This window comes from Callospermophilus lateralis, chromosome 16 (genome assembly GCF_048772815.1).
Source record: "Callospermophilus lateralis isolate mCalLat2 chromosome 16, mCalLat2.hap1, whole genome shotgun sequence".
NCBI classification, from domain to species: Eukaryota; Metazoa; Chordata; class Mammalia; order Rodentia; family Sciuridae; genus Callospermophilus; species Callospermophilus lateralis.
Genome location: NC_135320.1, coordinates 87,596,927 through 87,609,365, shown reverse-complemented (window position 1 = coordinate 87,609,365; position 12,439 = coordinate 87,596,927). Strand labels below are relative to the sequence as shown.

At 49.0% G+C, this 12,439-nt stretch overlaps 1 protein-coding gene across 1 annotated transcript in view; it reads left to right on the top strand.

Annotated features, from left to right (window-relative positions):
- Window positions 1-12,439, top strand: part of Col22a1 (collagen type XXII alpha 1 chain) — a 216,866-nt gene that overhangs the window by 103,395 nt on the left and 101,032 nt on the right. Inside the window, exons 25-29 of the mRNA XM_076836022.2 lie at window positions 2,420-2,473; window positions 3,439-3,492; window positions 7,556-7,600; window positions 8,219-8,281; window positions 8,659-8,712. Coding sequence (XP_076692137.2) covers window positions 2,420-2,473; window positions 3,439-3,492; window positions 7,556-7,600; window positions 8,219-8,281; window positions 8,659-8,712 — 270 coding nt within the window. The remainder of the gene's footprint in view (window positions 1-2,419; window positions 2,474-3,438; window positions 3,493-7,555; window positions 7,601-8,218; window positions 8,282-8,658; window positions 8,713-12,439) is intronic.

Sequence of the window (12,439 nt, the reverse complement as noted above, 5' to 3'; positions counted from 1 at the left end):
CATCAGTAGCAGCTGTTGTCCGGATGAGGTTTTCCCACCTGTGAGCTGAGAAGACCCTGGAGATCTCAGGGGACCTCTGGTTGCTTTCAGGTCCTGCAGGTGGAGCTCAGCAGCTCAACCATCACATAGGAGCTGTGTTAAAGGCAGGGTGTCTTCTGGCATGTTGGCGTGTCCTCTTCAGGGCAGGCTGATGCAGGGGCTGGCAAGACTCTGGCACCATGTGACAGAGAGCTGGACATGCCTGATGATCTGCCCCAGGGCAGCCTCTGCTCCGCTCTAAGGGATTTATTTCTTTGTGACATGGTGTCCTCGTGGAGCTGCTGAGTGGGGAGAGCCATGGCACTGATGGAGGCTCAGACACTGCAGAAGGACAGGCTGTGCAGTGCATGGCAGCTCTTCCCTTCTCCACGGGCCACAATCCGCTGGTGCCTGTAGATGGAGCTCCCAGGAGACAGCCCCAGAGGTCTCTGCAGCACCCGCGTTCTGAGCTCGGTTGAGCCCCAGCGCATCCTGCCAGACCGCATCAGACATAGACGCAGTGTTATGGCGTGCACTTGGGTGAACTGACACAGACCTGGGAGGAACCCCTGGTGAACTGCATTCCTTGGACATACAGTCAACTGCAGTGTCACCAAGAAACAGGGTGAAATGGGTGTCTTCTGGCAGCTCAAACACATGAGTCTTTTGTGACCCAGTGGGTTCATCAAAATGTGTATCAGTGTGAAAATTCAGAAGAGGGAGTGTGTTATGTGAACAGAAACATATTTTAAAAGTCTTTTACAGTTTTCTGAGGCCATGGTCACTTCAGGTGTAAACTGTGGCTTCTGGCTTTTGTGACTGCTCTTGGTCAAGGTCATGCTTGGGTTGCTCCAGGTGGCCTTGAACGAACCTCCTGCAGGTCTGTTCGACGATTCCCATGACACTGCTGTTTGGATATGTCCCTGTCCTTTCAATGACCAACATCCCAGGCTGGAGACTCAGGCCATCTTAAATAGGGCGATAGCAAGTTCTGGGGCAGAAGAAACACCTGGATTATTAAAAAAAAAAACCTTTTACTTTTATTGAAGCATTGAGGATTGAACCTAGTACTTCATGTGTATTAGGCAAGTGCTTTGCCACTGAGCTATATCCCCAACCCCCAATTCCACTTTTTAATTTTGACACAGGGTCTCACTAAGTTACCCAGACAGGCCTCAAACTTGTGATCCTCAGCCTCCCAAGTAGCTAGGGTTATAGGCATGTGCCACTGTGTCTGACAAGCATTAACTTTAAATTTTTTCAATTTTTTATTTGTTTTAATTAGTTATACCTGATAGTAGAATGTATTTATGCACTTTGATATATCATGCATAAATAGGGTATGATTTCTCATTTTTCTGATTACACATGTAGAATCACATTGGTCATGTAGTCATATATATGCATAAAGTAGTAATGTCTGTTTCATTCTACTCTCCTTCCTGTCTCCATATCCCCTCCCCTCCCTTCAGCCCCCTCAACCTAATCTAAGGTAACTCTATTCTTCCCTAGTGCTCCCCCCATTGTAAATCAGCATCTGCATATTAGAGGAAACATTTGGCCTTTGGTCTTTTGCGATTGGCTATTTTGCTTAGCATGATATTCTCCAACTCCATCCATTTACCAGCAAATGAAACAATAGCTCATGAGATCTGTCACCAAGAGAAATCACGTACCTTACATCCATCACTGAAGAACATGTGTGTCCCTGATCACCATTGAAAGCCCAGGGGACAAGGAGAAGATGGAGTGTCCCTGGTGCAGTGGAAGGAACCCAGGAGTGGAGCCAGAGATCCTTGTGGGTCCCCATTACTAGCTGTGTGACCTTGAGGGGGTCACTCAATCCTAGAGCTCTTGTCCCCTCATCTGCAGCAGCTGTAGTAACAGCTGTCCTACCGCATTGTAAGGAAGAAGTTTAAATTGAAAAATCCAACGCGGAGGCCCTTGGTGTTCATTCCCACCAGAAAAAAAAAAAAAAAAAGACAGTAGTGCCAAACCAGGCCAAATGCTTGCTCTTGTGAAGGACGAGGTGAAGGAAGGATTGGAGTGGGAAGGAGAATCGTGTGGCAGAGAGACTGTGAAGAGCAGGGCAGTAGTTGGGGGACAGTGTCACCCCTAGTGCTCTTGGAAGCTGAGAGAAGGAATGAAGCAGAGGTCCTGTCCCTCCTTGCCCACCTGTACCTCTTGGGAACTGGACCTGGGACACTGACCAGAGGTGCTCTGTCTTAGCAGCATAGTGTGTGTAAGGAGACTGGTAACTCTGGGGAGGGGACACAGCTGGTGAAGGAGGAAGGCCTGTGCCCCCAGTCTCAGAGTCAGCTCCTGGATCCAAACAACTTAGTGCAGTGTTTCCTAAATATGACTTTTATTCTAATTTTATTTTTTTCCTACCTTGACCCAGGGGCCACCTGGAAGGGATGGGCCGAATGGACCACCAGGTCTGCCGGGATCCAAGGTCGGTACTCCCAGGTTGCATGAGTTTGGAAAACAAACCCAGGAGCAAAAGAGCTTCTTGGTTGTGGGTGCATTCTAAAATGGTCTTGATCAGGACCAGGTTGAAATGTTTGGATTTACCAGGTCAGATTGAGAAAGCTCTTTATTTCTACTTAGATAACTGGGGAAGGATGTGGAAGCCTTGGGCATTAAAATCAATCTGTTACAAACAAGTATTTATTTTATTTGAGGGAATTCTCTCAAATGCCCTTATTAATGTAAGAGATTTCAATCTAAAAAATATTCCAATTGGGCCCATTATAGCAGGATTATTAAGATAAAAGTCCAAGTTAAATATGAGAAAGTAGAGAAGCAAAGTCATAGCTTAAATACTTCAAGAGAATACTTATGATGCAACAATTTTTTTTTTAAGAAATAAACTTTTTTTTTTTTTTTCATAGCCAACAGCAAAGGCTCAGGTACTCATGTCAATAGTCCTTGTAAGGCAACTGTTAATGGCAATATTTGAATACTAGGGGACACTTCATTCCAATAAACAAATTTATTGGAAATTTCAATGTTTTTCATGACAAAATACAGAATAAGTATGAATTTAACTTCTTTGTATGAACACTTTATGGAAATATTTTCCATTTTTCTCCCTCATCATTAAGGAGACAATGGCTAACTAAGTACTTTGCATTCTCAAAAGTATTTATTCTCACAATGCTTTTACTCAAAATCTCTCATTAAGAAAAGTGTCATTTCTGGCCAGTCATAATTATAAAATTAAAATGAGAGCTGTGGGATTTGAATGGCAGGAGGTGGCACGTGCTGTTGTGTTGGATCACCAGAGTTAGGCAGCCACTCGGGACCAGGGAGTTCAAGTCCACTTGAGAACAAATGGTCCTCTTCCTTGCTCATCTGCAAAGATGTAGGGATTCCTGCAAGCAGGGCCCTCGGCTGACTTGCTTTTATTCCTTACAGGGAGACCCTGGAGAGAGAGGGGAAGGCGGCCTTCCTGGGAAGCCCGGACCTCGGGTAGGACTTTGCCACCTTGCTCATTGCACTCCTCATTTTACTGGGTATCCTGGGCTGTGCGGCAGTCCCAGGCACCCCAGTGTTTTGTCAGCCAGAGCTGGGCAGAAAGCAGATGATTGAAAAGGGGCTATTCAGAGGGGTGAGAGGGGTAAGGGGCTCCAGCTGGCCGTTAGCATCCCCTGAGGCTGGCCACAGCTGAGCCAACCCCCCGCTCCAGGGCAGAAGGTGGGAGGGGAGGGGGCCCAGAACCAGGGAGACCCGTGGAGAAGGAACATCCCACTTGTCCTGCAGGGAGGAGCAAGGGGGACATGCACATACTGCTCCCCTTCTCTTGGCTTCTCCTTCCCTTGCTCCCTGAGTTTTGCTTTCCTCTGATGATTCCTGGTGCCTGGAGCCTCCAGGAGGCAGCCCTGGAGTTGGGCTTCCTTGGGCCTCCAGGGGGTGGAGCCAGTGAGGAATGTGTGGGGGACTCGGGAGTGATTTGGACCCAGCACCCGCTGTGAGCGCAGAGCAGCTCAACACCTGGACCTTGTCGGAGGCCAGCATGCAGTGAGCAGGGAGGAGAGGCCGGCCCTGCGAGTGTGCGTGCTGTGTGCTCAAGGAAAAAACAACGCAGAAGAAATTGAACCCAACTGACTCAGTTCACCACTGGTTGACCCAACTGTGGCAAGAGTGTCCCCAGGCACCATCCTGGAACCTCCCATTTCTGAAGCTCACATTCTGAGAACTGAGCCCTCCCCCTTTAAGGGCCCAGCGAGTCTATCCCTTGCCCTTCATATTTTAAGATTCAATATTGGTGTTTAAAAAAGTTTATAATGGGCTTTTGGTAGGTAGGCTTCTGATGGCATGAAAAAAATGTTTATCAACACTAGCAATTAGAGAAATGCAAATCAAAACCACTCTAAGATTTCATCTCACTCCAGTCAGAATGGCAGCTATCATGAAGACACACAGCAAGTGTTGGTGAGGATGTGGGGGGAAAGGCACACTCATATATTGCTGGTGGGACTGCAAATTGGTGCAGCCAATATGGAAAGCAGTATGGAGAGTCCTTGGAAAATTGGGAATGGAGCCACCTTTTGACCCAGCTGTCCCTCTCCTTGGACTATACCCAAAGGACTTAAAAACAGCATACTACAGGGACACAGCCATATCAATGTTTATAGCAGCACAATTCACAATAGCTAAACTGTGGAACCAACCTGGATGCCCTTCAGTAGATGAATGGATAAAAAAAATACCGCATTTATATACAATAGAATATTACTCAGCAATAAAAGAAAATAAAATCATGGCATTTGCAGATAAATGGATGCAGTTGGAGAAGATAATGCTAAGTGAAGTTAGCCAATCCCCCCAAACCAAATGCTGAATGTTTTCTCTGATATAACGAGGCTGATTCATAGTGGGAGAGGGAGCATGGGAGGAATAGACGAACTCTAGATAGAGCAGAGGGGTGGGAGAGGAAGGGAGGGGGTATGGGGTTATAAATGATGGTGGAATATGATAGACATTATTATCCAAAGTACACGTATGAAGATACTCTTGGTGTGAATATACTGTGTATACAGCCAGAAAAAAAAAGTTTATAATGGAGCTGGGAGTGTGGCTCAGTGGTGGAGCTCTTGCCTCACACATGGGAGGCACTGGGTTTCATCCTCAGCACCCCATAAAAATAAAATAAAGGTATTGTGTCCATATACAACTAAAAATATTTAAAAATTTTAAAAAATGCTTATGATGATCCCCAAATCATTGAAACATGATCATTTTCTATGATTTTGCATGCTATCCTGAGGTGGTTGTTAGGAGGATCACAGGGTCTTAAAAGCACCTAGCCTAGCTTTCAGGGTCCCGTTGGTTGAAATCCTGTTATTTCCAAGGAAGGATTTAAAGCATTTGGATGGGTTTGCTGTTTGTTTTCATTCTTCACTTCCTGGAAGTGTTTTGTTTTTGAGTCAGCCATGCCTGATAATTGTGTGTTCTCACACTTGGGAGCTGGCACATAATCGTGGGCTTCTGCAGGAAGGATGCCAGCTCTCCCCTGTGGTCTTCAGGAGCTTCGCGTTCCCTGTGTGTGGCTTTGCAGTAGAGGGTTGATTTTGAGGAACCTGTGGATGCAGTTAGAGGTCCCTCGGGGGCTTCCCATCTGTGTGCTTCACGTGTCTGGGAATCATCAACGACTGACAGGTTCAAGCACAGATGTCTTCCGCTCCGTCTCACCTGTGTCCTTTTTGCCTGGTTCTAGTGCTGAGTGTGTCAGACGTTTCTCTGAGAGTTGGAAGCTGAATTTCAACAGTAGGGGCTTCTCAACCTGTGTGTGGCCCCAGAGGAGACCTGGCGTAGGGTCAGTCTTGTTGCTTTATTTGGACCAAGTACTGGCTGAAGATGAAAACCCTTCCCGAGATGATTCTGGAAACCTTGGGGATGGTGGTGTGGAGAGTTCACTCTGGGCGAGTTGCTCTGTGGGACACACAGGGCACCCGCATTCCAGGGCTCACTTCAAGAATTCACAAGGATGGCAGCTCCTTCTCTATATGAGCTTGGATGGGGGTTCACAGCACAAGTTCAGGGGCATTTTGATGGACTTTAAAGTTTTATTCTAACTACACTCAGCCCCTTATCCTTGCTCAGCAGGCACGAAGCAATTCCCCTTGCAAATGTCACCCTCCTAGCAGATTTAAAGTGACAACTTGAGTGCTGAGTATTTGCACAATTCTGGCTACAGCAATTCTCACTAATTGTGCTTGTAAACATGGAGAATTGATGGGCGCATTGGAGTGCACCTAGAATTTTAATATGTGCTGACTCCAGATGCCAGTTCCCCTTGTGACACCGGAGCTACGGGATTAATTATGTGCTTACACTGTGCAAAGCCTTGGGATATCCCTCCCTTTCCTTTCTTCTCCTCTCCCCCCTCTCCCCTCCCCTCCTTTCTCTCATCCTCTCCTTTCCCTGCCCCCCCCCTTCCTTGATAAGTACTGATGGTCTGGCCTTTACTATCAGTTGAATCTGGCATGACTCTGGGGAAAATTCTTATGTGGGTGCACACTACCAACTCATTCACGTCCACGGATACATCAGAAAACCACATTTCTTCATGACAATTTATACCAAAGATTTTATTAGAAAGAAATTGTCACACAAGAAGTTAGTGATATTCTAGATGTATGGTTAGCTAGAAGTTGTAGTCCCTCTCAGCCCCACCACTCACCTCTGTGCACGGATGGTTTAGGAGGGCGTGGTGGACACAGAGGCTTGGTTCCTGAGGATCAGAGAGAAACCCCTCTTCCAGTGCCTCCCACTTCAGAGTGCTCTCTAGGAACTGCCTTAGTCCCTTTTGGTTGCTGTGACAATATCATTTTAAACTTGGTAATTCATGAACAACAGAAATCTATGGCTCACAGTTCTGGAGGCCAGGAAGTCCAAGACCAAGGTGGCAACAGACTTAGTGTCTGTTGGAGACACCCTGCTTCATAGATGGTATCATATAGCAGTGTTTTCATGGATGGGATGGCAAGAGGGCTCCCTCTACAAGGGCACTAATCCAACCCTGAGAACTCCACCCCACTAATCTTGAATAACTAACTGGGAACTTCATGTAGGACTCTCTTTATGGTAGCATACCATGGGACAGGTCACTGAAACTCTAACCTACCTCCAGCTGCAGGGCCCTGCCTGTCTTTGCGAGGAGACCAAACAACAATCATGGGACACCAGTCACCTGCTCAGGTTTCAACAGCTTCCTTTCACTGTTGGTCCTAGCATGGAGTCTGTGTTTCCCTGATAAGGTCTACAGTGAATGGATTCAAACTGAATGAACTCTGACAGGACAATTCCAGGAATTATTTCTTTCAGGAGATGCAAAAGATGATATGAGGTGTGTGGAACCCCACTCTCCAGAAATGCTCCTCACTTTGGTATTCACAGCTCATAACCCTTGGGCTTTTACCGATGCTCCATAGTGGAGAGCTGAGGGCTGTGGCTGCAGGAGCCATGGATATGTGGACTCCCTGGGGAATGAGCATGGAGGATAATGGGGTGTCTGTCATTCTGTCCCCAGGGTGAAGTTGGGGAGCAGGGCCTGGCAGGCCACCCTGGAGAGAAGGTCTGTTCATTTATGCCTTTTTCCATTCATTTCATTCTTGTTTATTTCTTTATTTGTTGTTATAAACTACATATTGTGTAAGTTGCTCATATACCCAGAGAAATTAATCATGTCTTTTGGGAGCTCACTACATTAATTTCATGAATTCATTTATTTGCTCAATAACTTCCAGCATGTTCTGTGTATCAGTTGCTATAGTGGGCATTAGGGTCACAGCCACAGACAAGATAAGCTGAACCCTGGAGAACACTTGAACAGCTGTAGTGAGTGGTGGTATATAATGTCATGTGGGGCATAGGAGAAGTCTTTCAGACTTGGGAAATATCAGAAAAAACGGTGACGAGTGACGTTGTGATTGAGTCCTAAAGGACAGGTGAAATGAGGGTTCCTGGGAGAGGAGATAGCTCACATGGGGAAGAGTGCGGGGCTGCCCTGATGGACACGTTCTCTAGAGTTCTCCTTTGTCCACCGCTCTGCTTTCGGTGTGACATCCACAAGCCTAAAGATCTGTGGGGGGCTAGAAAGCAGGACCTGGAGAGCGGTTAGCACATGGCCTGTGCCCTAGGAGAGCCCTCCCGTAGGTGCCCAAGGGACAGAGCCACGGTTTTGTTCTCACAGGGCGAAGCAGGCCTCCCAGGTGCTGCAGGCTTCCCAGGTGTGCGGGGAGAGAAAGGAGACCAGGTAAGTGTGGCTGCCTCGTCCCAGCAAGGCCACCTAGCCTGTGCCTGTGGAAAGGCCCCTGTGGAGCCCTTTGACAGGAGGTGGCCGTTTTGACTGCGCGAATAGAGTAGTTCTCCATGTTGAGGGGAAAGAACTGGGAGGGGTGTCGAGTGCCAGAGTCCATGAGTGGGACAGAGGACAGGGGCTGGGAGACACCCCTAGAAAGGAAGAGTGTCTTCAGAGAGAATTGATGGGAGCGATGGGTGGGAGGCACCCCGCCTGCCAGATGCCAAGTGGAGTGTCAGGTGCTTCCCACCTAACTGACAGCACGCCCTTTACCTTAAGAGGGTTGAGACTTAGTGTGGGTTCCAACGTTTTCTAATTGTCTTTTTCTATAGGGAGAAAAGGGTGACCTGGGACTTCCTGGCCTGAAAGGTGACCGGGGTGAGAAGGTAGGCTGCTTACTGCATGCTGATCAGTTCCCACTCCCTGCTCTGGCCTTGGGTTAGAGGAGTTTTCGTTTATTCAGAATGGACTTGTGTGACTCCAGAGTAGATTTTTGAGGAAAAAATAAGGTAGGCATAAACCTTGTATGCAAGTATAGTTCATTTAGACACCAGTAGAATCAGAGATGACATGTTCATCCAAACAATCTCTCCCTTAGTTTCAGCCCAGCTTTAGAAGGTAGGTGTCAGGGATCTAAGTGTGTCGCAGGCAATGGAGTCTCCAAGAGGGTGAAGAACTCGCTGGGAACCGAGCCCCGTGTCCCTGACTCCTGTGTCCTCCTCCTGTGTCATGCACCAGCCTGTCATTGGGGTTGGTTCTAGAGCCAGCCACAGAGCCAAGGCAGACTGTCTCTGTTGCCCAGCCCTACTGTGTGTAGGTCACAGAAGGGCGACCTTGGCTTCGACTCCCAGCACTCTCTGCAACAGGCACAGTCCTCATCAGGGGCCACTCACTCAGAACAGACGAATGGAGAGAAGGCAGGGAAAGGGCTACTTGCACACATGGCTAGTGCCAAGGGAGACGGACCTGGGGCGGGGGCGATGCCCTCCAGGGCAAGGCACGGCAAAGAGGCCAGGAAGGGCCCGGAGCAGATGCCCCAGAATCTGTGGGAGATGAAGCCTGTTGGGCATCCTGTTTGAAGGGTAGGGAAACAGACACGGGCCAGCCTGTGGACTGGCACCCTCAGTATCTCGTCCTCCTTCCTCTTGCCTCCCATCTCCTCCTGCCAAATCTGGACACCAGAGGCAAGGCCAGTGAGACCATCAGGCAGGACGGGGAAGGTGCAGGGGTGGGTGTGGGCACCACATGGAAAACAAGCACAGCTATCAGCCAGCACCCTCTGTGGGTGAGGAGAGCAGGGGGTCCTGTGCATGTCTGAAGCTACAGAATCACTTTCCAAGGACCCTGGTCCACAGTCCCGGCAGTTGTTTGAAGGGCTTCTCCCACTCAATCTCAGCAAGCAGGCTGCGCTGTGCCTGGCATTGGAGTAGCACCCAACAGGCATTCCACCCATTTTGCCTCCTATCAAAGCCCCAGAGAAACACACGGGGTGGAAAAGCACAGTGGACCTTTTAGATACTTGCTTGGTGAAGCATGGAACTCGTCAGCTGAGCCGCTGAGCCTCGCATACTTGGAGATGTGCTAAGATTTTGTCCTAGGTGGGTACCTGTCTACTACACCTGTCTACTCACACATGGACCTATGCTGGGATTTGGTGAGATTTTGCTATTGGGAAGCGGTTCATTAGGTGGCACATGAGCGAGGTCGTCCCTGAAGCCAGATGTGCGGGAGTAGCTTGCCTCTGATGCTATCTGCTGGTTGCATGAGAGTCCAAGGGAGCTTTTGCTAAAACGCTGTGAACTTGAACAGGTGTGAAAGGCAGGGTTTCTGTACAGTTGAGCCTCTGCATGTCGTGATTTCTGGTTTTCAGTGTCTTTCTCTGGTAAGCAGAGAGTTCTGAGGTCATTTCCATTGGAATCCCTGTTTTACCGAATAGAGAGCTGACGTCCAGAGAAGTATAGAAACTCGCCCAAACTTGGGGAACTCAGACATGGCCAGAGGGTGCACAGGATCCAGGCAGCTGACTTCTCAAGCAGGCAACTTCAGCCACAATAGTCTGCATCCTTCCAACTAGATTCTTCTAGCCCGGGAGGGATGCCACCCTCAACCCTGGCAGCCCAGGAAAGCCCCCAGCCATCCTTCCTGGCACTGTCTAGCACAGACTGGTAGAACACTTCCTCTCTACTAGACCATCACTAATAAAGTGACAGTGGACAAGATGCAGTTCAGGCTCCAAAAATCAGACTCTAGAGGAGGCAGCCATGGGATGGCTGAGAATCCCACCATGAGAGCCGCTTTTCTTTGCTGTTCATGCTCGGCCTTGGACCACATTACACCTGAAATCCCACAGTGACTTCATAAGTAGGCACCCACACAGCCCTCAGTGTGCTTGTGTGTGTTTACCTGCATCTTGGTGGGAAGAGCGCTGTTACAGAAGTCAGAGGTAGCCTGGGTCCCCTTCCTGGCTCCACGTGCTATGTGACTCTGAGTGTCTTGTCTGCCCCCCTGTGCCATGATGGACAACCTGAAAATGGATCTGCAAGGACCTCCCTCCAAAGATCCTTGTAAAGTGGAAATGATACTCGGCTTGTGAGTGATTTAGGGCAGACCTACTATGGGCAGAACATCCCTGAGCACCGTCCATGTAGGGACCTTGCTAATCCTTAGGACAAACTCCGAGAGGAGATACGGTTGTCAGTCATATCCCCACTTTAGAGATGAGGAAACTGAGGCACAGAAAGGCTAATTCCATTGCCCACAGCTGCAGGATAGAGTCGAGAGCTGAACCTGCCAGGGCCAGGCTGCAGTCCTGGCTGTCAGCATCACAGTGCTGCATGCTGGGCCTGACCCTGAGAAGGGGGACATCCACACACCACCAGGCCTTGCACCCTCCCTCCTGAAAGGTGTCTGCTCTCAGGTTGTCCTTTCTGTGCTCTCTCCCTTCTGCCCTTGCCCCTCCCGGCTCCCAGGAACACCAGGAAACTCATTTCCTGAATGCAGACGATACGGAAAGCTCGGTCTCTGTGCCAGATGCTGATTCAGTAATAAGAAGAAAGTTTGAGGAAAAGGATAAAGATGTTTCATTGCTTTGCTATTAAAGGAGAAAGGCAATGGACTTATATCATGGATGCTTCCATTTCCAGTGCCGGGGGGACGGTGAGGATGTGAGGACTGTTTCCAAGTATCATTATCCGTAGATCTAAATTATGTTTGACGAGTGTCCTTGAAAGAGCTGTTGTCCAGGCCCCAGGATCGGGGCTTCTTTATCCCTGTGGACAGTGAGGGGAAGTTGCAGATAACTTGGCTTAGGACAGGAAAGAATATTATGTTAACCTTGCCTCCCCATGGATGGGGAGAGGAAGAAAGAGAAGATAAAGGAAGAGCCCAAGGGCAGTGGTGCATGCCTGTAATCCCAATGGCTTGGGAGGCCAAGGCAGGAAGATCGTGAGTTCAAAGCCAGCCTCAGCAAGTTAGTGATGCGCTAAGCATCAGTGAGACCCTGTCTCTAAATAAAATTCAAAGTGGGGCTGGAGATGTGGCTCAGTAGTTGAGTGTCCCTGAGTTCAATTCCCAGTACCCATCCCCACCAAAAAAAAAAAAAAAAAAAGAGGATGGCAAAAAAGAAAAAAGCCAGTTTTAAAACCAACCTGAAGTGGTCAGCAGCAAGGTTTATATTCTAAGCATGAAGTGGACCCTGTTATGTGAAAGGGGCAGAGGGTCAGGGAGACATGGAGGCCCTCCAGTGCTTTGGCAGGATCACAGGTGGACTCCAAAGCGTCCTGATGCCTTCCTGTCCAGAGAGAGAGGTAGCAACAATTTGGGGTAAAAACATTCAATATAAGACTTTACAGCAGCACCGCCCCCTCCTGACTGTGGAGCAGACCCTGCCGCTTCCTTGCCCCTCTGGGTCCCCCACTCTGTGAGCCTCTCCACCCGACTGACAGCACCTCAGGTGGGGTGGGGCTGCTCCTTGCTCCTCAGGGGAGCCCAGAGTGAAACTGTCCAGGGAGAAGCAGGTCTGGTGCCCAGGCTCCACCCCAGCCACGCCTCTTAAAGGGAGAGAGCCGCTGGGCCTGTCCCTGGCACCCACCATCCCTTCCCTGCCCCGCAGCT